Consider the following 23904-nt stretch of genomic DNA (forward strand, 5'->3'; position numbering starts at 1 on the left):
TAAATTTTCGTAATAAGTTTTTCTACTACTTTACTGATGTAAGTAGTTTTGAATCTGTATTTTTGAAGAAAATAAAGGAAAGAAGGAGCGTTTAATTCTAAGAAACTTCCTCCAAGACCTCACATAGCTGAAATCAATAGTCCACTGTGGGACCACTATGGAACGGGGCGAAGATAGAAACCTATATGAGGAAAAGAAGGCTATATGGGATTTCGCCAGCGGCGAAGATTAGAGACTCAATCTCACTTCAATTTGCGTTAATTTTCGCCACTTTTTAAAATTGTTCAAACTTAAGGAAATAAATAATAATCGCGGATGTTCGTTGACATGTATTCCTGCAATGCTCAAAAACATTACTATCGAATATTCCAACACCCAATCATAATATTTATATAATTTTCCCTGCGAGAAAAAGTCCCCTCTCGCAGGTTGATGGGATTGACGGTATTGTAAACATCATCAAGCCACAATAGATTCAATAGAGTTATCTAAATATAAGGACCTTCGCTCTTTTTAGTTTTTATTTGCACCAAGTTCTACTACTAAAGGTTAATTAGTTCTCATGTTAATAATCCACCAAACTTTATGACTACTGAGGATTTGATTTATATAAGAAGCCCGCTTCAAGATGTTGATTACAATACGCCTCGATAGTGGTGTGTCGAGGAGGCCGGGAGGGCTGATATGAGCCTTTTTTCTGTTCTATACCTTTCCTCTATTTACCAGCTCATAACCAACAATCAACCAATAACAAATAGATAATTGAGAAAGGATGTGCTATGTGTGGTGATTGGCTATTCAAGTATTAGTAGTGTTTGAAGTACTAATGTATGTCTCATGTGATAATCATAACTTCAGCTGTATCTTGTACCTATCTAATCTATTACGTCTCTCATATATTGTCTTTTATTTCTTCTTTTCGAGTCCTATACTGCCATTCTACACCCGCCTTCTGCTGGGTCAACAAAGATGGTGATAGTGAACGTCTTAACACTCACACATTCTCAAACGCGGTCTCAGCGGGAACCTACAAAAATGCCATCGTGCACGCGATTACGAATCGGTCACGTCCGAAAGTCTATCCTTGATCCTAGAAGCCTAGGTCCATGCCTTCAGCTGGACCAATTAAGAAAATACGCCCATACCTATTAGACAACACGTCTCATGGCGACATGACCGGGAACCCTATCGATATAAACGATCCCACTCTCTGCCAGAATTCAAACCGCGCACTGAAAATTTAATATCAGACTCACGGTTCGCGCAACCATTCAAGAACACACGTTACAAAATCACGTCAGCGCACAAACGTTAGAGCCCCTCGCGATTTTCCAAGCAACCTACGAACTCGCAAACATGATTACACCCCGGTGATAAGGTGAAAATCTCAGCACTCATAAACTTACCAACACGATCTCAAGTGTCAACCTACAAACTCCCGCGCTCGCGTCATCATGAATCGGAATCGTCCGGAAGTATCTATCCTCGGTACAAACAATCTAGGTCCTTGTTAATTATTTAAAAAATAATAAAATTTAAAAATAACTACCATATCCACTAGACAAAACGTTCCATGGCGACATGACCGGAAACTCTAGTGATATGGGGTAACTCTCTCCCTGTCAGAATGTGATCCGTACACCGAAAGCTAAAGGTTGGAATGACGGTCCGCGAATATATGAATGGCCGCAGGGTTTCAAAATCGAATTTATACACGCGAAGTCACATACGCGCGAGCACACGCGACAAACACGTCAACATACGAACGCTTAAGCCCTTTGCGATCATCTACGCACACCTATGCCCGAGATCGCGTAAACTTGATAACACTCCGGCAATTGTGTGAACGTTTTAGTACTTACGACGTTACAAACGCGGTCTCAAACGCGAACCCGCAAACGCGCGCGATCACGTCCGGAAATCTTTAGCCTTCATTCTAGCAATTTAGGTCCATACATTCAGTTGGATCAATAAAAAAAAAATAAAGCTCATATCCACTAGACCACGCGTTCTACGGCGACATAAATGGGAATTCTAATGATATGTAAGAACCCACTTTCTTCTGGAATCTGAACCATACACCAAAAATTAAGTATCAGATTCACGGTCCGCGCGCGATCATTCTAAAACACATGCGAATATGCGAAAGGCACACGGTTATCAAATAGAATTTATACACGCGAAGTTCATACACGTTAGCACACGCGACATACAAACGCGCACGCGACATACAAACGCACACGCGACATACAAACGCACACGCGATCGAGCACGTTAACGTACAAATGTTCGAGCCCTTCGCGATGATACACGCGATCGCGAGTCCCTACGCCCGCACATACCTGAACCGTACAATGAATATCACATTCAGAATCACGGCCCGCTACAATTGGCCTAATGCAGTGTTTTATTGGGCGACATTGCCTGTCTCGTCTGCAAATTGTAGTATGTGATTCTGACGGGGAGCCCTTCCGAGAACCTAGCTCTACAGCTCCAGTAGGACAACTCTCGAAAAAAAAAAAAAAAAAAAATCCCTGCGAGAAAAAGTCCTCACCATTTTTAGTATTCAGGAAAATAAGTGCCCTATAGGCATTATTCTATTTACGATTAAAAATACGTTATGAAGTAATATTGTTTAAATTAGGATAGTTTCCACATTTTAATCGACTTAGTTTGTATTTCAATAATAGTGCAAAGAAAAAGTTCAGATCGTAAAGCAGATAGAATTATTTGTAATTGTTCTACAAGGGGGGCGAAAATTGAGGAGGGGGCGAAGAATGACACTTCTACCCTATATATTAATCTTCTCCTAGATACTTTTTATTCTATCATGCCATCTTGTAGCTTGTAGGTTTTCCATTACAAACGGCTTGCCACGCTTTGTAAATGAACGCACTTACCCGTGCTATTCCTGGCACCGAAGTGCAATGGCTTTCGTTATTGGCGGTGGTAGCGGCTGAAACCGACAGTCACGCCTTCAAGTGCAAGCAATATCGCAACATCAACAACTGTCTGTTTACGATAGTAGTCTCCCCGTATACCGTTTTTGCTTGCGGCTGCGGCCCATTAGCTAGTGGTTAGCTTGAAAATTATTTATTTATTTACTAGCGAAAAAGCAAATATTTGGCAACTTTATTAGCGACACAAGGTACCGCAGTGCAACAACCACACCGGCGGCTGTATTTAGCAGAAGGCCAAAAGGTTAGATGCAAAATATGTGTAAATCGATAGCAAATTGTTGGAAAGTTTATTTATATACATTATTGAACGAGCTATAATAAAATAATATAAGTTCACTGTATGCCAACAATTCAATTCTTCCGTAACAGTAGTTAGGTAACCTCGATTCAATTGGTGAAATTAAATCCTTGACGCTATGCGATTTAATCCTATTAAATAAACGACAATTTTCATTATCCCATTCACTTGTTCAGCAGTATTACCCGCTAACGGGTAGGGTGATGATCCTGACTTCGTTTTGTTCCTGTTGTTACTTTAGCAGATTGCACACATTGCTGCCATTTCGACTGCGTGCTAATTGCCTATCTCCTAAATTTTACTGATTTGACTTTTTGCCTTTCTTGTAGCACAAAGGCTATATCAGCAGTCTAAGCAGTCACTTTAATCTAATGCTTGGATGGCAATACATTAAGTTACTCTACAAGTTGCTATTTTGAATTTAGTTTTGAACAGAGCCGAACGGTTTTTGAACGGTTCCGAAGATACTTGTTGTTGAGTGCCCTCATTTATAAAATTCATCCATAAACCAATACCTGAATAGTATCAAAATGATCAGTGAGTGTGTCCGATATTGGTTTGCTTATTCTTTTGCTTCTTAAATGCTGCATGAATTGCAGCGATTGTATGCCAAGTGATAAACAATGTACTACAACCTGCTTAATAAGTATAAGATAGCCACATCGCCCTTTATGTGATTTATTGCAGCTGTGGTAAGACAGTTGATTATAAACAGCCACGTGCTTGGAGTGCTACCCGTTGTACCGCTTGATGTCAGCTGTTATTTTTCCAATTGTTTCATCCTTATATTTAAGTCGAATTATTTATTTATTACGTTTTTTTCTCTGGTCGACAAACTTGTCCAGATTGTTGATTTTCGCGCGTGTTACCCACTTTTGAATCATTGTACTCATTAGTCTGAGACGTTTTAAAATGACCTTCATAAAAGTTCCAGTTGAGTGAACAATGCTAGCCCGTGGTTCTTGAAAACCACTTCCAAAAGTACTTTGGTTCTTCTAGACGAAGAAGGTTTCCCGATTCTACGTTTACGAACGTTACCTTGCTTTTTCTGAACTACCATCAGAAATCACTCCTTCTGGCGGGGATATCAATAATGCAAAAAAGCTAAATTACACGTGGGCAATTATTTTAAATAGCTAGTATATGCAGCACGTTAAACATTTAGCGTTTGATACTTGAAAGTCATTCTTTACCACGATGTTGCAAGGCAGGGTGTAATAAGAAGGTTTATAACAATGTGTATTCCCTCACGTACATGCATTTCTGGATGCAGTTGCACTTTTTCTGAGAGAAGCATTACAGGTTGAAATTTAAATTTTCAAAGCTTGAACGTGTAGTCATTGGCTTATTAGTGATCGAACAGTCCACTTATTCCGAACCATAACCCAATGCATTTCACAAATTCCAGGCTACTTGGCCTTGAATTATTGCTCTGCAGTTTCCCTGCCTGCTGCAACAGCGGCACGCACATCCTTCTCGATTGCATACAGCCGAAACTTTTCAAATGGCGCCCTTGTATCGAAAGGTCTAGCATAATCTAATAAAAAATATTGATTTTCTGGGGCTATTACATTATTACCTTTAACCAATACCGTTAAAAGTTGTCCTTGCTGTTAATTGAACGGTTGATGAGTTCCACACGGAAGTAAGTAAAAATGCTCCCCGCACTTATATTGGAAATGGAAGTGGGGTAGAATGGAAGCCTTAATTGGCCCGCCGTACCGGTCGGCTATAGTTTCATAAGTGTACAAGTCATTATCACCCTCTTTGAGAAGTTAAACGCCGAACTGTGTGTATTTACTTGTCAGAGTTTGCAGCTTAGCGCATCGAAATATATGTACAATCCTATCTGTTATCGGTACTCAAAGCATTTCAGTCAAATATGATTTGGATTGGGATTCGCACATTTTTTAAAAGCCGTTGGTTCTAATCTTTAGACAACAATTGTTATCAGTAAACGAACTTCTTCCGCTAAAGGTCTAGACCTCCACGCTGAAAGTAATGAACCATTTGGAAAATTACGTTATCCCTATGACGTATAGCAATAGAATATGTACTTCATTATATAGGTAGTGCACAGTTCGGTTTCATTAATAATTCAGCATCCTTTTGTATTTGTAGAGGCAGCACACCTTACCAATTGAACTATCCAACACGATTATATTTAGTGAGCGAAAGCCTTACTAGTCCAAGACACCTGTCCGAGTTTCCATGTAGATTGATCCGTGTTGAACTTAGTTGTTTTCTGTTGCTGGATAAACTGAAATAGTTCAATCAATCGTGTTCTACGGATACGTTTATTCGTGTATTATTATGTGGTGTTGTGCTCGCCTTAGGACGTCAAGGTTCAATTTGTTATCAATATTTGATAGCTTTTCACCACAGTGTGTCCATCACACGTGCGGTAAATTGTGTAGCATGTTTGAAATCAAAAAGGATGATTATTAAACACGAGTAAAAAAACACGAGTGGGAATTCTGGGAATATTTGACCAAATTAGTTCGCTTCGACTTCGTCTTATCAGAATTCGACTCTGACTTAGTGACAGGACTAAGCTAGCGCCGTATTGACGCTAGCTCCAAAGAAACGGAGACACAATTTGTGTTCCTGAGAATTCTGATGAGACGAAGTCGAAACGAAAATTCCATAACTAATTTAGTTATAGGTTTTGTGCTCTTCACGCGCAAAGATGGTTTTAAACCATTTTCTCCTTAATGGAGTAAAAATAGTTTTTACCAAAATTGTTTTCCACTAATTTTTTCGATCCGAGCTAGGAAATCAGTTTTCTTTCCAGTTCGCTCAAAGGAGAATCAGGACATTTTGGTATTATAGAACTGTTTTGTATTCAATCTCGAGTCGAGGAGGAATGCTGGATATTTTATTGCTTCGCTCACCAACGTTTGAGGTTAATGTTCGATGTATTTATTTTATATTAGTATTTCAATTTTCCTTTTTAAAATTAAAAATGTATTACTCCACTATTTGGTGCTAGGTGTCATTATAAAATCTAAAATATCTCATATAAGCATAATCAGAAGCATAAGAGATCGCCCTTAGTTGCTACTCCGTTATTGACCAGAGCCAAATTAGGTTGCAAAATGTTCGTTGGAATAACATGAGGAGCCACATTGTACAATCTATTCTAATCCCTGCATGCTGATCCATACTGACTCCAGCCACATCCGAATGCAGATCTTCTGGGAAAGGAAGGAATGTTAGTCCGATACATGTTGCTACTAGAGACCGAGAAATCCTCTGCATCTCCACATGTACCACGGGAAGGGGAGAGTTGTTAGTAAGTATGCCAATAGCGTTATCATGTAATAATTGCTCTGGGCAGCCGGCTGCCGAGAATTTGGGAAATTTATCATTTGTTGTATTAATACGATTAGCATAATAAGCAACTTGAACTCCGGATACCCGAGCAAATACTCATGGGTTCAAACACCACATAGCCCCTTGAACAGGCCTTAAACATGGTCCGTGCTAAAATTCACAACCATCAAGACACCATCAAATGGTCTCAATAACTCATAAATACACCAACATATGGTATTTCATATGGGATCTACTGGACCATGGTGATGGTGTTTTCATGGGTTGAACCCATTTCAAACACCCATGTCAAACCCCATGAGCATGGGGGTATTATGGGCTTTTCGTTTGCTCGAGTAGCCGGCTATAAGGAGCACTGCTTATATTTTTTAATAAAATTCAATCACGCGACGAATTTTTTCGTGGTTTCTATCGTGTCGGTGCTGATTTTACCCGGCGATCGTTTGAATAATATGAGGAATCTTATACAGAAGGTTCATCAGACCTTTCCATAGGTGTCGCGGAGTTGGTGGTTTGGAAGGGAATAAGGTCTAGGATTCGCTCCAAGCAAGCGATGCGACCTGTAAAGCATAATTTATTAGATAGTATTGTAGTTTAGTTAGTTTTCGAGAACACGATCGCTCGAAAAAGAAGATCTTGTTTCAGGAATCAGGAATCAGTAGCGTCTGGCTCAAATGGCACGTTCCCCATGTTGATCGGAGATTTGTGCCTTGCCAAGAATAGTCTTTTCATCATTTTCCTGATGGGAAGGATTGGGGAAGTGGTAAGGTTAGGGGTAAGGAAAACAACGACACATAACAATTAAAACAGAGCATTCTGCACCCCCGGAGTGATGCTGAACGATCTGCAGGTGCTACAACAGCAGGAATAAAACTTCCAACCCCCGGAGGGATTTAGAACCTCTACTCAAACAGTGAGCGGGTATATCAACACCCTCGAGGGGATATTGAGATAACAGAACGAAGAGATATTGTCATTCAAATACGGCTAAAAAACTATAGCTCTTTACCACACTGGGTTAGGAACAAAAGCATATCCTTAAATTTCAGCTCTCTGTACATAGGTTCATCTATGTATGGAGAACCAAAAATCCGGATGCGCAATTGCATTAATACAGGGAAATTGCATATCAAATGATATGATGTTCCGTAATCGGATTCACAAAAGATCACATGAATAATACTCAGCGCGCTGAATAGTAGCCATGTGATAATTGAGTTTGCAATGTCCAGCCAGTGCCCTGACCAGAATACTGCAGTTATGCTTGGAAAAATGCAACAAATTTCTTGACATTTTCGGACTCACATCCGGCAGAAAAGCCTTTGTTTGAACGCAAGTTTGCAAGCTACGCCAATGGTTGGCATGTTCGAATGCAGCCCAAGAGCGAATCTTGTGCTTTATCCAACTTATTGACAGTGGTAGAACTGGTTCTGGACCAACGAAATCAGTCGCAGCGCCAGCTCTAGTCAATTCGTCCGGCCATTCATTTCCAGTAATACCGGAATGACCGGGTACCCATAGAAGGTAGCTAGCATTTGAAATGCTAAGTTCTTCGATTTGAGTTCGACATGCGATTACTAATTTCGATCTCGAATCTGCCGAACTAAGTGCTTTCAGGGCAGCCTGACTGTCAGAGCAAAAATAGTTTCTTTTACCGCAAATTCCCTGTTGAAGTGCGGATTGTACGCCACACAGAATCGCAAAGATTTCTGCTTGGAATACGGTACAGTATCTACCAAGCGAATGAGATTGGTTTAATCTCATCTCATGACAATAGACACCAGCACCGGCTCGGCCCTCCAACAAAGAACCGTCCGTATAACAAACTACGTATTCTTCAAGTTGTCGCTCCATCCAGCCAGACAGCCATTCCTCACGAAGAGGAATTCTCACATTGAAAGTTTTAGTAGGAAAACTACATGTGAGTGTAAGGTCCCTCTCGCAGGTTGATGGGATTGACGGTATTGTAAACATCATCAAGCCACAATATATTCAATAGAGTTATCTAAATATAAGGACCTTCGCTCTTTTTAGTTTTTATTTGCACCAAGTTCTACTACTAGAGGTTAATTAGTTCTCATGTTAATAATCCACCAAACATTATGACTACTGAGGATTTGATTTATATAAGAAGCCCGCTTCAGGATGTTGATTACAATACGCCTCGATAGTGGTGTATCGAGGGGCCGGGAGGGCTGATATGAGCCTTTTTTCTGTTCTATACCTTTCCTATATTTACCCTTTCATAGCCGACAATCAACCAGTAACAAATAGATAATTGAGAAAGGATGTGCTATGTGTGGTGGTTGGCTATTCAAGTATTGGTAGAGTTTGAAGTAGTAATGTATGTCTTTCATGTGATGATCATAAATTCAGCTGTATCTTGTACCTATCTAATCTATTACGTCTCTCGTATATTGTCCTTTATTTCTTCTTTTCTTCTTGCCATTCTACACCCGCCTTCAGCTGGGTCAGCAAAGATGGTGATAGTGAACGTCTTAACACTCACACATTCTCAAACGCGGTCTCAAGCGGGAACCTACAAAAATGCCATCGCGCACGCGATTACGAATCGATAACGTCCGGAAGTCTATCCTTGATCCTAGAAGCCTAGGTCCATGCCTTCAGCTGGACCAATTTAGAAAATACGCTCATACCTATTAGACAACACGTCTCATGGCAACATGACCCGGAACCCTATCGATATAAGGGATCCCACTCTCTGCCAGAATTCTAACAGCGCACCGAAAAAATTAATATCAGATTCACGGTTCGCGCGACCATTCAAGAACACACGTTACAAAATCACGTCAGCGCACAAACGATAGAGCCCCTCGCGATTTTCCAAGCAACCTACGCCCACGAACTCGCAAACATGATTACATCCCGGTGATAAGGTGAAAATCTCAGCACTGATAAGCTTACCAACACGATCTCATGCGTCAAACTACAAACCCCCCCGCTCGCGTCATCATGAATCGGGATCGTCCGGAAGTCTCTATCCTCGGTACAAACAATCTAGGTTCTTGTTAATTAATAAAAAAAAACAATGAAATTGAAAAATAACTCCCATATCCACTAGACAAAACGTTCCATGGCGACATGACCGGAAACTCTAGTGATCTCTCTCTGTCAGAATGTGAACCGTACACCGAAAACTAAAGATCAGAATGACAAATATATGAATGGCCGCAGGGTTTCAAAATCGAATTATACACGCGAAGTCACATACACGCGAGCACACGCGACAAACACGTCAACATACACGCGAGCACACGCGACAAACACGTCAATATACAAACGCTTAAGCCCTTCGCGATCATCTACGCACACCTATGCTCGCGATCGCGTAAACTTGATAACACTCCGGCAATTGTGTGAACGTTTTAGTACTTACGAAGTTACAAACGCGGTCTCAAACGCGAACCCGCAAACGTGCGCGATCACGAATCGGTCCCGTCCGGAAATCTTTAGCCTTCATTCTAGCAACCCACTTTCTTCTGGAATCTGAACCGTACACAAAAAATTAAGTATCAGATTCACGGTCCGCGCGCGATCATTCTAGAACACACGCGAATATGCGAAAGGCACACGGTTATGAAATAGAATTTATACACGCGAAGTTACACACGCGACATACAAACGCTCACGCGATCGAGCACGTTAACGTACAAATGCTCGAGCTCTTCGCGATGATACACGCGATTGCGAGTCCCTGCGCCCGCACATACCTGAACCGTACAATGAATATCACATTCAGCATCACAGCCCGCTACAATTGGCCTAATGCAGTGTTTTAGTGGGCGACATTGCCTGTCTCGTCTGCAAATTGTAGTATGTGATTCTGACGGGGAGCCTTTCCGAGAACCTGGCTCTACAGCTCCAGTAGGACAACTCTCGAAAAAAAAATGGGCCGGATTTATTGCGATATTATTTAGACTAATTTCGCTATACCTTCTCTAGGATATATTTTTGGGTTGCAAACTACCGAGTGATAACACGTTATACAAACAAAGAGTTATGATAGCTCGAGATGTTATAAATCAACGAAAGTATTTCCTATTTCTAATATCGGATTTTTTGTGAAATACACGTATACGAACGATTATATCGAACATTGAAGGGAAATACAGAGGATCGTTAACCTGATGCACCGGCTTGTTACCAATAACGGAACTTGAAATTAGATTCATTAAAACAGACGCGGTGAATTTTCAGTACGTATTGACCCGCGATCATCGATACTAGTCAAATTAAAGTCTTATTGGAGCTGATTTTCGAACAACTTCATTTTTACGGTATTGTTTTCTCGGCTAGATCGCTTCGCACCCTCTCATTATGCTACTATCTACAGAAGGCTGATAGCACCCAGTCGTCGCCGGTCTAAGAACTAAGTGTCATCAATTGACTTAGACTCGTGTGGAGGCATGAGATCGAATTGAAAGCTAACCAATGAACATGACAGCAAAACACTTATTCTTCGTGCTGACATAACTAAAGGTAATTGCCAACCGGTCCCCAATCCCTCTCGCGAATTGTCAATTCTCAAACCTTATACAAGATTGAAGACAATAGTGACAAATAAAAAATCATTCCACTCAAATAAGGCCATGTGTTTTCCCTAAGCACATTGAATGCTCTTCGGATCAGTTCTCCCGTTGGTAAAACAAACCCTAAACAAACATAGAAATTACTGTGGTGATAATTCGCACACAAATGACGCTTGTCTGGTGAGAGAAACCACAGGAAGTTTCAAATGCGCTAATTATCGAGAAAACCACCAATCAAATTTCTGTGTATGTCCTATTCGACAAAAAATATAAATTCTCGTACAATGCAACAATAGTGACAAATAAAAAATTTATCTGCTTCTTCAGGTACACTTCAAGAAAACAAGTTTAAACGTGTTAATCCGCTTCAAAATAGAAGTACAATTTCTCTACCTATACCGGATCTTCTATCTTCGTTACGTCATCCTACAATTGTGCGTCATCTTACGCTTCAGTGGCAGGTAACACGGCTAATAGAACGATGACTACCACTCCTCCAATTTCGTTTTTACCCAACGCTTCCTTTGCTCCAAGTGATCTAAGTAGCATTACGGAAGAAAAATTAAATGTTTTGCTGCAATCAACATTTCGATTGATAGCCGCAATGCTAAATTCTACCCCCATATTTAACCTTCCGGAAGTCGCGCTAGTGCAGTGAGTGCACGCTGCTCTGAAAATCTAGCGAAATCGTCTTGGGGCACCAGCGGCTACTCGTTCGTTTCTAAGGTTCTTAAGAAGCCTAAGAAATCAATTCGAGCTTTGCTAACTACTCACAAACGAGGAAAACACTCGAAAACCTACTAAGTAGATTGAGAGCGTCTGTCATTTTAATCTCAACGTTGAGTCCTATTGGAAACTAAATCTTACAAAAATAAGAAAAAATTTCAAATCAAGTATTGTCTTTAGACGAGATTGTTGAAACAAACTATGACGAGATCAAATCCATCGTGAAAATGTCGAAAAATATGAAAGCTCCAGGTTATGATGGAATTTTTAACATTCTCTTTGAAAACCTTACTGAAATCACCTTGAGATACTTGTTCAAATATTCAACAAATGTTTTGAATTAGCATACTTTCCCGTAAGATGGAACAATGCCAAGATTATTCCTATTCTGAAGCCGGATAAAAATCCATTAGAAGCATCTAGCTATCGACCAATTAGTTTTCTCTCTTCTATTAGTAAATTATTTGAAAAAATCATCCTAACTAGAATTATGTAACATATCAATGAGAATTCTATTCTTCTTCCCGTGTAGTTTGGATTTCGTATTGGAAATTCAACTACTCATCAACTTGTGAGAGTAACTAACATGATAAAGGCAAACATCTCAGAGGGCTATTCCACTCTTTTGGACATCGAAAAAGCTTTCAACAGTGTTTGGCACAAAGTATTTATTGCCAAAATGTGGGATTTCAATTTTCCAATTCACATAATAAAGATAATTAAAAACTATCTTACTAACCGTACCCCACAGGTATCTTATCAGAATTGTATATCTAATAAGCTACCCGTTAAAACTTCAAGGGTCAAGCGTCTTTCCAATTCTATATAATGTTTTTACCTCTAATCTTCCAAATCTACCCGCAGGTTGCAAAAAGTCACTTTTCTGTGACGATACTAGCATCTCAACCATAGATTGTATGCTCCCCAGGCAGAAGCCTTCGCATTATCTGCAGTTCACTGCAACGAAGCTTGAATGTGTTTCTATGTTTTAATTGCCGCAAGGTTCTACTGTAACGATTTTGTTGTCTAATTTCGGCAAATTTAAGACTGAGAGAAATGAAAGCAATGAAAATTGAAAGACGGATAGGTATTCTAGAGCGAATCAGTTATAAACTTAGAACGGAAAACTAGAACTAGGCAGGCTCATATGGACATGATCGAAAGGAAATGTGAAGAGTCCTTTGCCTTCTGCTAAGTAGGAGTTGGGCGTTGTACCCAAGTCTACTGCATGGTAGATAAGTATTATAAGCAATTTCCGACAAAAATTGCTGCAATAACTAATTGCAACGAGTATAGTTTATAAGTTAGCTTATAATTGTTTTTTAATATCTTATTCCCAAGACAAGCAGGCTTAAAACTTCCTACTCCAAAAATCACTTATCCGCGAAAACATATTTTATTATTTAATTAATTAACTTTATAATTAAACGAAACATGTAAACAGTAGGGATGAAAAATCACCACTTGTGACTGAACACCTAATATATTGAATAAGAAATGTAATGCAAACTAAACAATATAATAAAAAAAAGTATCTTATTCACGGACTATGCGCGTTCATCCAAGAACACACGTAAATATGCGAATAAACACACGGTTATAAAATCGAATTTGTACATGTGAAGTTACATAGACGCTAACACACGCAAAATGCAAACGCCTACGCGAACACGTTAACGAACAAACGCTCGGGTATTTCGCGATGATACAAGCGATCGTGCGCACCTATCTAAACCGTACAATGAATATAACATTCAGAATTGCGACTGGTTGCCATTGGCTTTAAGCAGTATTGTAGTGAGTCTTCAATTGTAGTGAGTTATTCTTAGGGGCCCTTCATTTTGGGACTATTTTGAGCAATAAATTCAGGAGAACACAATTACTAGCAAGTATCAACCAAACCAGTCATTATGGAGGAAAGGGGAAAAATTTCGCCAGAGATAACTCGGAAGTTGGTCCTAAGTATAAATAACAGAGTGTATGTAATGTGTTTGAGCAAAGGGAGGTCATGCACAATCATGATCTTAGCGTTTTGGATTTGAAGGGAGCTGTACGGAAAAATTTTTGGCGTCTGCTCTGTCTTTTTTTTATTTTCCTTGTAGCATGCAGCCAATTAAAATTTATTAAATAATGCAGTGCTTGATTTCTATACGAAGGTCAAAAGAATAAGAACACATGAAGATGAGAATTCATATTCGCAAAATTAATGCGTTTTGATAGCATCTGTTTCTGGAGCCATTCGCTGTACGGGAAATTTCTGTGTCTAATGTATACCCCCCATTGTTCCATGAGGTTAACCAACTGTTGAGTGTTCTCTGTAGAGCCATTGGAAACGGATCGGAGGTAGTATGAAAGCCTTAAATCGACCAGCAATGTTATACTAAAGCATTTCGTTGTTTCGAGAAAGGCGTTTTTTGAATTTTCTCGCTATTGAAATTGAGAAACCCTAATTGTAGTGTCAGAAAAATGTAGCCATAACTCATAAAATAAAATTTGTATTTGTGAATGTTATTGCGGCAGAATTTTCTCCATCGTTTCACAACTATGTATCAATCTACTTGACGAGACACTGGGCGTTGAAACTTATCAGGATAGCTTTCATCACAATATCCAACGTATCCTGTTCCCAACGGGTACCATCTCGTCAAAAGGTTGAGATTTATTTATATAAAACGCGCCGCAGACGTTTTCCATAACCACTGGAGCGTAACGTGTCTCGTCCTACGCTCGTTTAAGCCACAGATATGCCTACCGCCCACACCATCGCGTATATGGATAAGTATATTCATCTACTTATTGCCGGTCGAGTACAATGTGGAACGACAATAACAGAGGCTTATATTCAACATTCATCAAGTCTGTGTCAAGGCTCTAGTTCCGCCCCATACGGCGAGGACTCGGCACTTGGAATGGCGGTAAAATGTCCTTTTCATCGCCTCCCTGTGATATACCAATCAATTAACATCTGGCTGCTTTTGACCCGGCAGCTGATACAACAGCGCTATAAACGCCACATTAATTATTCATTCATGTCCTACCTAGCGTATATTATTGATTGGGCTGTCAATATGCTAGCTATTTCCCAACTAATCAGTATTAATTGCTTTTGGTCGAAGCATTGGTTTAACATAATTGGAACATCAATCATGTAAACTGTGAATTGTTGGTGACAGAGTTTGATCGAAATATTCCTTCTCTTGCTAATCCCAAACAGGCCTACGAACGACGGTTTCCCACCTGCCCCCAAATGCCCATTGTGTTGGACTGTGAAGTAATCGAGGATACAATCACTGATAACGGAGCCAAACGGGAAACGAAACGACGCTGCAAGTTGGCAGTCGATGCTCCGTACCTATTCAAGAAGATCATCGGCGTCGACGTGGTTTTCTTCATCCAGAAAAATTTTCTTGATCTGAGAGCCCGCACTCTGAACATCGAAGCCGTCAACGAAACATATTCCTCGCGAATCGAAATCTTCGAGAAATGCCGCTACTATGCTCACCCGGAAAACCCGGACTGGACTTGTTTCGACCAAACGGCCACGCTGGACATAAAGAACTTTTTCGGCTTCGAGCACTCGATGGAAAAAATGGGCATGAAACAGTATTCGCAGACGACTCAGAAAGGAAAAGAGATTATCGAGTGCTTCATCAACGAACTGCAAAAAGAAGGGATTACCTTTGTCGAGAAGTAAGTTTCCAATCAATAATCACAAAACCATGTAGCCAATCTCGGTTAATGGTTATTGAATGACGTGGCTAAATTTTCAGTAGTAGTAAAACAGACACTTTCAATTTCAGATGGAAAGAAGATGAATCGGCTGAACCAGCCGCTACCGCAACAACAGCGGTATCGAATTCCAGCAGCAAACCGCCCCTGTCGCGTGACAATAGTATTTTAGACGCCGACTACATTGCCAAACATCTGGGTCACTTATCACCCATGCAGGAATCCCAGCTCGTTCAGTTTCGCAAAAAGATGGAAGATTCCACCGATCACAATGCTCCAGACTTTCAGACATTGTTGCGGTTCCTGCGGGCACGTGACTTCAACATCGAAAAAGCGGCCAGCATGTTGCAGGAATCGTTACAATGGCGCGAGGAACATCGAATCGATCAGATTCTCAGTGAGTACAAAACGCCACTTGTGGTGGAAAAGTACTTTCCGGGTGGGTGGCATCATCATGACAAAGATGGTCGGCCCCTCTACATATTGAGGCTTGGAAATATGGATGTGAAAGGTTTGCTCAAATCCGTTGGGGAGGATGAACTGCTAAAACTGGTAAGTGCAGTTTTTTAACCCTAACACTTGCGTCAGCGTGTACTTCAATCGCATGCAAACGTTATCAAATCACAATTCGCGCAACAGACAATTCCCAGGTCAATCACATGCACATATGAATAATTGCTCGTTTCTAGAGCGTGTTTATATGGTTTATATTGTGACGATTACCATGCAACAGCCAGACAAACAGTTATCAATCATGTTTGTTTCCTCCTTCGTACTCGTTTTCATTGCTCATCGTGTCGCGAAGTGTTTTGAAGTAGAAAAATGAAAACAACGTTACAACCAAAGTGATAATTGCAGCAAAGTAAACCTGTTATGTTTGTCTCCCCTACAGACACTGCACATTTGCGAGGAAGGACTAAAACTGATGAAAGAAGCAACGAATGTTTTCGGGAAGCCAATCGGAAACTGGTGTCTACTGGTTGATCTGGATGGTCTATCGATGCGTCACTTGTGGCGGCCCGGTGTCAAAGCTTTGCTAAGGATAATCGAAACGGTGGAGAAAAATTATCCCGAAACGATGGGTCGTGTGCTGATTGTACGGGCCCCGCGTGTATTTCCAGTACTGTGGACAATAGTTAGCGCTTTCATTGGTAAGCAATATTCTTCTTCGTCGCTTATTGTCTAATATTAACGGAAAGAAATCTTTTATTTGTTATAGATGAAAATACTCGGCCAAAGTTCCTGTTCTTTGGTGGTCCTGATTGTTTGCATACAGAGGACGGGTTAGAGCAGTACATACCAACGGAAAATATACCTAGTTTCCTAGGCGGATCGTACAATGTAAGTATGAACTTATGAAGTTAGAAAGCACAAGTTAAGAACAAGTGACGGGTTCACAAGATACACTTGAATCCCACAACCGTCCTTAAACCTTTACTAACCACTTGTAACTAATATACTTCTGTACTAATTCTCCCTTCATTCCTTTGCGCGTTGTGTTCCGATACCTAACAAATTATGCAGCAACCAAGCATTCCTACGGTGGCGGAACCAGTACCAACCAAACTGTACACGCGCTGCTTTCTCAGCGCGTGCCATTGTGTAAGAGAGTAATTTTTCGTCATCTCACATTTTGCAAGCAATAGCCGACACTGCGTACAGTTAGAAGTAAAGATTGGTGGTCGAAGCGAATGGTTGTGATAACACGGCAGATTCGTGATAATATGAAGCAGATAGAGTAGAGAAGGATCGATCCTCGACGGATGTGTCTTTTTGTAACAAAATCGCACAAAGTGAATACTTTGAATACATTTTAAATGTTCGACTCTTTCCTTATTTTGCTCCATGCTTTAAATGCGAGTAATCCAATTAAAGTGTTTCCTGTTTAAATCCATTATTTAACTTCAACCACATTGTGCTACAATCCATACACGTCATTTCGACCTTATGTTTCTAAAAAACTTCGCAATGGTACTGTATAATTGCAGTGGTAATGATCGGATCATATTGGCACTATTTTTTTTACGAAACTAACTTCCCAACAAATCCCTAACCCTTGATATTAACGATTGCATAGATTCTTATCGCAGATTCAACAAAGCAAGTTTACCGAAAATGCGAGATAAAGTGGTTTGTGTTCTGGCTTATGACATGGGCTTACTATTCGTTCGAATCGTTTTTGAACAATTCTTACTGTGTTTTATGTTTGCAAGTCTCCGCAACTCATTTTGTTTAAGCCAGGAGGGACACTTAGAAATCATCTGAATTGGCACATGAATTTGACTAGATTGTAGCATCGTATCGTATTCTTGGGAATATATTTTTTGAAAGAATGCTTCTCAGCATTCTGATGAAATCTATCTCAGGATTGCGATGGAATCCGTTTTCGTATTCCTACGTTCTACGTTTCGATGAAATTTCTCTTGGGATTCTAGTGACATTCATCTCTAGATAATTGCGGAATCCTATTCAGAATTCAGATGGTATGCTGCTCAGGATTCCGATGGAATCTGAAGGTATCTTCATAAACGGTGTGGTGTAACGCGAAATTCCGAAAAACAGCTTCTCGGAGTCTTGGTGGAATCCATTTAAAGATGGAATTATGCTGAGAATTCTTATACGATTTTTTTCATTAGAATTTTTGAAAGGCCTTAATCAAAATACTGAGTGGCATTCCATTAGAAACATGACTAGGATTCCCTCAAAATCTCGAGTATGCTTCCGTCAGTATTAAGGACTGATTTCTGTCAGACTGCTATGCAGGGCTCTGTCATAATGCTTGATGAGATTTCACAAGAGGGAACCGAAAATCAACCGAACTCTGTCAAGTGACATTGTATGTTATCAAAAGAGGTTGTAGTTTTTATTTAATGCATGAGTCTGTATGCATTGTATTTAATTCTATAACAGTGACCCGAATGGCGATCGCCCGAGAGTGGTTTACCCGCTGCTTGGCATTTGCCCGAATGTCATTCGCCTAAATCCCATTCACCCGAAACATATCAAAATTAAAATACACTGCTCGAAATTTAATTTATTAAAATGAAATACATTTTTTCTTTGATTTACATTTAGCACTAAAGCTATACCAATTGAACACTTTTGGTACCGCTTACAGTGTATGTAAAACGACCATACTAACATTTTTCTCTTGCAGCTGCAGCTGAGTCCACACACATTTAGGATTTCCTTGGTTTAAGAAAGCGTACCATTTATAACGCTAGCCTTCTATATTATTGGAGGTCGTAGTAAGCTTTTCTAAAACTTATCGTAAAATGAGGGGACAGAGTCCTTGAGAAACTTTTTGGTTAGCTACTTCCCTACTGAAAATATAATTTTCTCTAACGTAACCCAAAAATTCGTCAGAAATATTGGGCAATTTTTCCACAATTATTCGAAAGCCATTGGAATGTTTTGGTGAGGCTAGAATTCCAAGGCAACAACTTGTTTGTAAATGAGTTTTATTCGATGATTATTCGAATATTTTCTCTGATGACCAAGTTGTCTTAATTTTCTGAAAAGTCTTTGGTTTAAATAGAAGGAGCATTCATGGAGGGCTGCACAGTAGACCTTTTCTAGCAACGTTTGTCACATCCGTTATGTTATAGCATTAGACCATTGGCCCAGCTGTATATTCTATGCTTTAAAAGACATTTGGCATAACGGTCGTTTCGAATAATGGCCAAAGGGGTTTATGATACGAAATTTTTTTTTGTCGCAATGTGTATTCATTTCAGTACAGTTTCATGGAAATGTTTGAAAGAAGGCGTCATCTCCCAAATTAGAGTAAGCCGGGCAAACAAGTGGAACCAATTTGCAGTTTGAGCTATTCGGTAAACAGATTCAAAGATCTGCTCATGTTTGAAAGAAGAATTAACCTCTAAGTGAGTAAACCGGGAAACCAAAGATCCCCAGTTCACTTGCGAGGGCTATTTGGTACACAGATTCAAAGAAGTGCTCATGTTTGAAAGAAGAATCAACCTTTATGTTTGAGTAAACCGGCCAAATAAGTGGAATAGCAGTTTCCTTTCGAACTTATTTGGCATGCAGATTCATCGAACTGCTCATGTTTGAAAGAAGGAATCAACTCCAATCACCAGTTTATTTGCGAGAGCTATTTGGCATACCAATTCAAAGACCTGCTTATATTTGAAGGAAGGAATCAACTGCTCAGTTAAGGGGGTCCTCTACTCGCGAGGCCTAAAATTGAGCACTATTTTGGGAATAAATAGTAAAGTATCTACTCAATGGATTTTTAAACTTTTTTTTTTTTGAAGATACATGTTTTGACTTTTCAGTTTTTCATTTGAAGACGAAAAGAAAGGCGCGCCCTTGAAAATTCATTGATGACATTGATGTTGAAACTACATGAGTCCCGCTTAAGTAAAGTTTTGGTAAATTGGGTAATCTGTAATCAGAAAACTCATATTTTTTATAATCATAGTCACGTTGGCTATGTTTAGACGAGAGGGATTTCTTTTATTTTATAATTTGTAAAAGTTATGTAACGATTTGTGAAAATTTCCAATATTTACAATTGACATTTTGCGAATCCCTCTTGACCAAACATAGCGGTATATTTTCTACTACTTTCGGGAAAACGCGTTTAAAGATAAAGTACGGTGTATAACTCGATTGTAGTGCCTTACTAGATAATCTATAATACCGGGTCCGCAGAGCTCACCTTCTTCATCATGAAAATGTTCTTGGCTTTGCACATTTTGCTCTCTCTGTTGAATTAGGGCCTGCTTTGCCGCGACACCCACTTTGCGTTCAAAACGAGTTATACGTTCACCTCCATAGCACAGAGAACAGACATCCATGATCGAACAAAAATATTTAAAAAACGTGTGTAAACATTTGAATTAATATACTAAAAACACTAGCGCCGCCACACCAACCTATCCCAACTATCCGTCAAATCGATTCCGGAACCGGTTCGAAATCCTGGATGGATTCTGCATGGAATCTAGCTCAAAGAAAACAACCGATTCCGACTCTATCGGTTGACGCATTTGAGGTGGAATTCATGCTGGAAGTTCGAATCGGTTCCGGACTAGTTTGACTGGGTAGAGGAATAACCGCTGTCAATTCTGTCGCACTCAGCCACAAAAAAACATGACGACAGTAGCGCACCTGGTTTAGATATCCAAACTACCTTCGAAACCGTTAGAGATTTTACACAAGTTGAATGCTGAAGATGGACGTCTGTTCTCTGTGTCCATAGCTTGTGAGATCGATGAAAATCATTGGTTGAAGATGCTGACTGCCAAATAAGTCACAACATTGACCACCTGCCTGCCAAAATTTGTGCATGTGTTTTGGCGCTAAGGAACAGATTCCACTATTCATAGGCTCATTGATGTTTTGGGTGTGAGCTCCTAAGCATCTTTCGTACAAATCATTAGATGATAGACTTTTGTAAATCCTGACATGTTCGAAAGTTTCTAAAGTTCCTTTTACTTCAGCCTGACGCCACTTACACAACTGTCCTCGCCAGGTGAACACTTTGAGTGTTGGGGATTTTCGTTCGATGACGAGCAGTGTTCGAGGAAAGCCCAGATTGCATTTCGCATATGTTCTAAAGAATTTGAGTTTCTCCGAATCGCCAGCCCATACAATTTTGTAAGCTGGCCGATTGATTTGTCCCTCAACTGTCCCTTTCCTTTTCCACAGATACCCTTGTTTTCTTTCTTCACTTTTCGTAATCTCGTTCCCGTACGATAATCTCGTCCCACAAAAAAGCACGAAACCATTCACAGACGCTCACATATACATAAACCGTAAAGAATGGATCGATGAATTCTCTAAACAATGATTTTCCCATAGACAAGCGCCATCGTGGTGCCGCCGCGCTTAGTATCTCAGAAACGGCCGGAGATGGGTACCTTTCGGTTCCCAGAAACATGCTAAGGAATATGATTTTCACCAAATCCTTTCTGTGGCTTATTCTCAGATACATATAGATTGAAATTAAACAAAGAAAAAAAAATCGATTTTTTGAAACCATGAGAGTAGAAGACCCCATTAAACAAGAGGTAAGGAATCAACCCTTATGTTTGAGTAAACCGCACAAACGAGTGAATCAAAAGCTTTCTTGCGAACTTATTTAGCATGCAGCTTCAGAGAACTGTGCATATATGAAAGAAGGAATTAACCCTCAAATTTAAGTAAACGATCACCGTTCACGGTTTACTTACGAGCAGAGGCGACGCGTGGTTCCACCGTCAACCTGTTCAATATACCATAAAGGCCCTCAAAACGCCACAGTCATCTCTAAAACTAATTCGACTCCATGGGACGTTTTTGGATCAGCTGATTATTTTTCGATTATCTCTTCTGACGTTACTCGGGTGGATTCGACGTCCGACAAAATCGTCGAATCCATCCAACATCATAGGGCCAATGAAAAATGTTAGTCGACGGGTTTTTCTGTTCGCAAGAGCTGAGCAAAACAAATTTGTTGTCAAAATCCACCGGTAAATTGCTAAATAATCGTCTGGTAGAATGCTTAAAAGAGTAAAAAGTAACATATCCGAGATGCGAAGAATTTGAAAAGATTTTCGAACTGAAATTTAAGCAAAACAATCATGTATTAAAAATCATTGAACGGAATTAAAATAATCGAAGCTTTTTTTGGACGGCTGAAAATGAACCTGATGTGACTCGTGATGAATAGAAAAAATATTCATTCAAAAATCCATGTTTTTCATTCAGTTGAATATCGTTCAATAGAATTCAATTCACTTATTATATAGGTAAATGATTTCAAATGTTAGTAAAGCATGTAAAATAATAATTATCATTGCTTACATTGTGCCACGAACTACTTTGACACGTTTGATTCGTTGCTGCACGTTCACTTCGTGCAATAATCGGAGACGAATGAAAACCTGCACTAAATGTTTGTTCGTTTGCGGTTTACGGTGCGTCCCTGAATATTGAAAATGAAAGCGATTGAATATGATCAATTTTTATTCAATGACTTCGATTATTTGTAACTCTGTCATTGAATACTTATAAATCATAGCATGATATGAATTAACTTGAAATATAGACTCTTATATTCTACACACCAATAAATAATCGTCGTTCTGTATAACAATGATTGAAAGATTTGTCTACCAGTTTTTAAGTCATCCCTCAATTCTTTCAAATGGGGTAGAAATTTGAATGTACCTCATGCAATTCACTGAATCCAGAAAAAATATTTTTCTCGTAAAATATCGTAGGCATGAGATATTCAACATCAACCCGTTCATTATTACAATAGAACGGGAAATCATTCGAACAACCCCTGATTTGAATTTATGTCCATTTTACACTTTCAGTGGACAAGTTATCAACATGTTAATGCAAAGAGCAAAAATTTCTTCGAAGCAAAAGTAGACGGTTCATTATTATCGTTGAACCAACGGAATACATACGCGCCTGAAACCAATATGCTTCAAGTACAGCAACATTTGTTCAGACTACCAAAAAACAAGCGTTCGACCGACTGCTTTGAACGTACGGCGACACGCGCTCAAAAATTATAAATCGCTCTCGTTTGCACACAACTCTGACGCCCATATGGATATCGTACCAATGTATTTCTTGAGCGTTTTTTCAAAACATCATATCTGCAATGAGTTACTCTCTTTGTTTACTTTCTCATTCGATTTTTACGGCGTCACTATAACGCTTTTCATTTATTTTACAGTACAGATCGAAAGGCGGTGGTTTTAACTAGCATATTATGCAAAGAGTTGAGGGATAAATGTTAAAGTGACCGAATTATTAACAGAAGAGAAAGTAAACAAAGAGAGTAACTCACTGCAGATATGACGTTTTGAAAAAACGCTCAAGATTTGTTCAATATTTGACTTGAACCGGTGCAAAAGTAAATACAAAAAGCCGGCGCCCATGACACTTACGCTGCTGTTACAGCCGTCGCTCATGCAGCTGCTCTATCCAGAGCATGCGGTGAGAGTACGAGATGCGTGCATGTTTGAGGTTGAACCGGTCATGGGAAGACAGAATTTTTTTTTGAAATTTACCTGCTCGGTATGCTAGGTTGGATTATCGTTCGGATCAAATTGTTGAGCTTCAAGGTTTGAAGATTGCTACTTTCATTTAAATTAATTTGCGTGCTGCTGCTGTTTATTTATTTTAACTGAAAATTCGGGTCTCCAGATTTTGCTAACCTGTTCAATGAACAGGTTGAACGTACCGACGAGTCGCCTCTGCTTACGAGGGCTATTTGGCATACAGATTCAATGATTTGTTCGCGTGTAAAGGAAGGAATCAACTCTTGTTTCCTTGG

General features: G+C 39.7%; 1 protein-coding gene across 3 annotated transcripts in view; it reads left to right on the top strand.

Annotated features, from left to right (window-relative positions):
- The window catches only part of LOC131678484 (protein real-time), a 38981-nt gene that overhangs the window by 9973 nt on the left and 5104 nt on the right, over positions 1–23904 (top strand). For 2 of the 3 annotated variants that reach the window (XM_058958661.1, XM_058958662.1), the window contains exons 2-6: positions 15085–15560; positions 15671–16151; positions 16492–16750; positions 16819–16940; positions 17124–17201. In XM_058958661.1, the coding sequence (XP_058814644.1) occupies positions 15085–15560; positions 15671–16151; positions 16492–16750; positions 16819–16940; positions 17124–17201 (1416 nt within the window). The remainder of the gene's footprint in view (positions 1–15084; positions 15561–15670; positions 16152–16491; positions 16751–16818; positions 16941–17123; positions 17202–23904) is intronic. The other variant, XM_058958663.1, reaches the window with a different exon arrangement.

The sequence above is a fragment of the Topomyia yanbarensis genome, chromosome 2 (genome assembly GCF_030247195.1).
Source record: "Topomyia yanbarensis strain Yona2022 chromosome 2, ASM3024719v1, whole genome shotgun sequence".
NCBI classification, from domain to species: domain Eukaryota; kingdom Metazoa; phylum Arthropoda; class Insecta; order Diptera; family Culicidae; genus Topomyia; species Topomyia yanbarensis.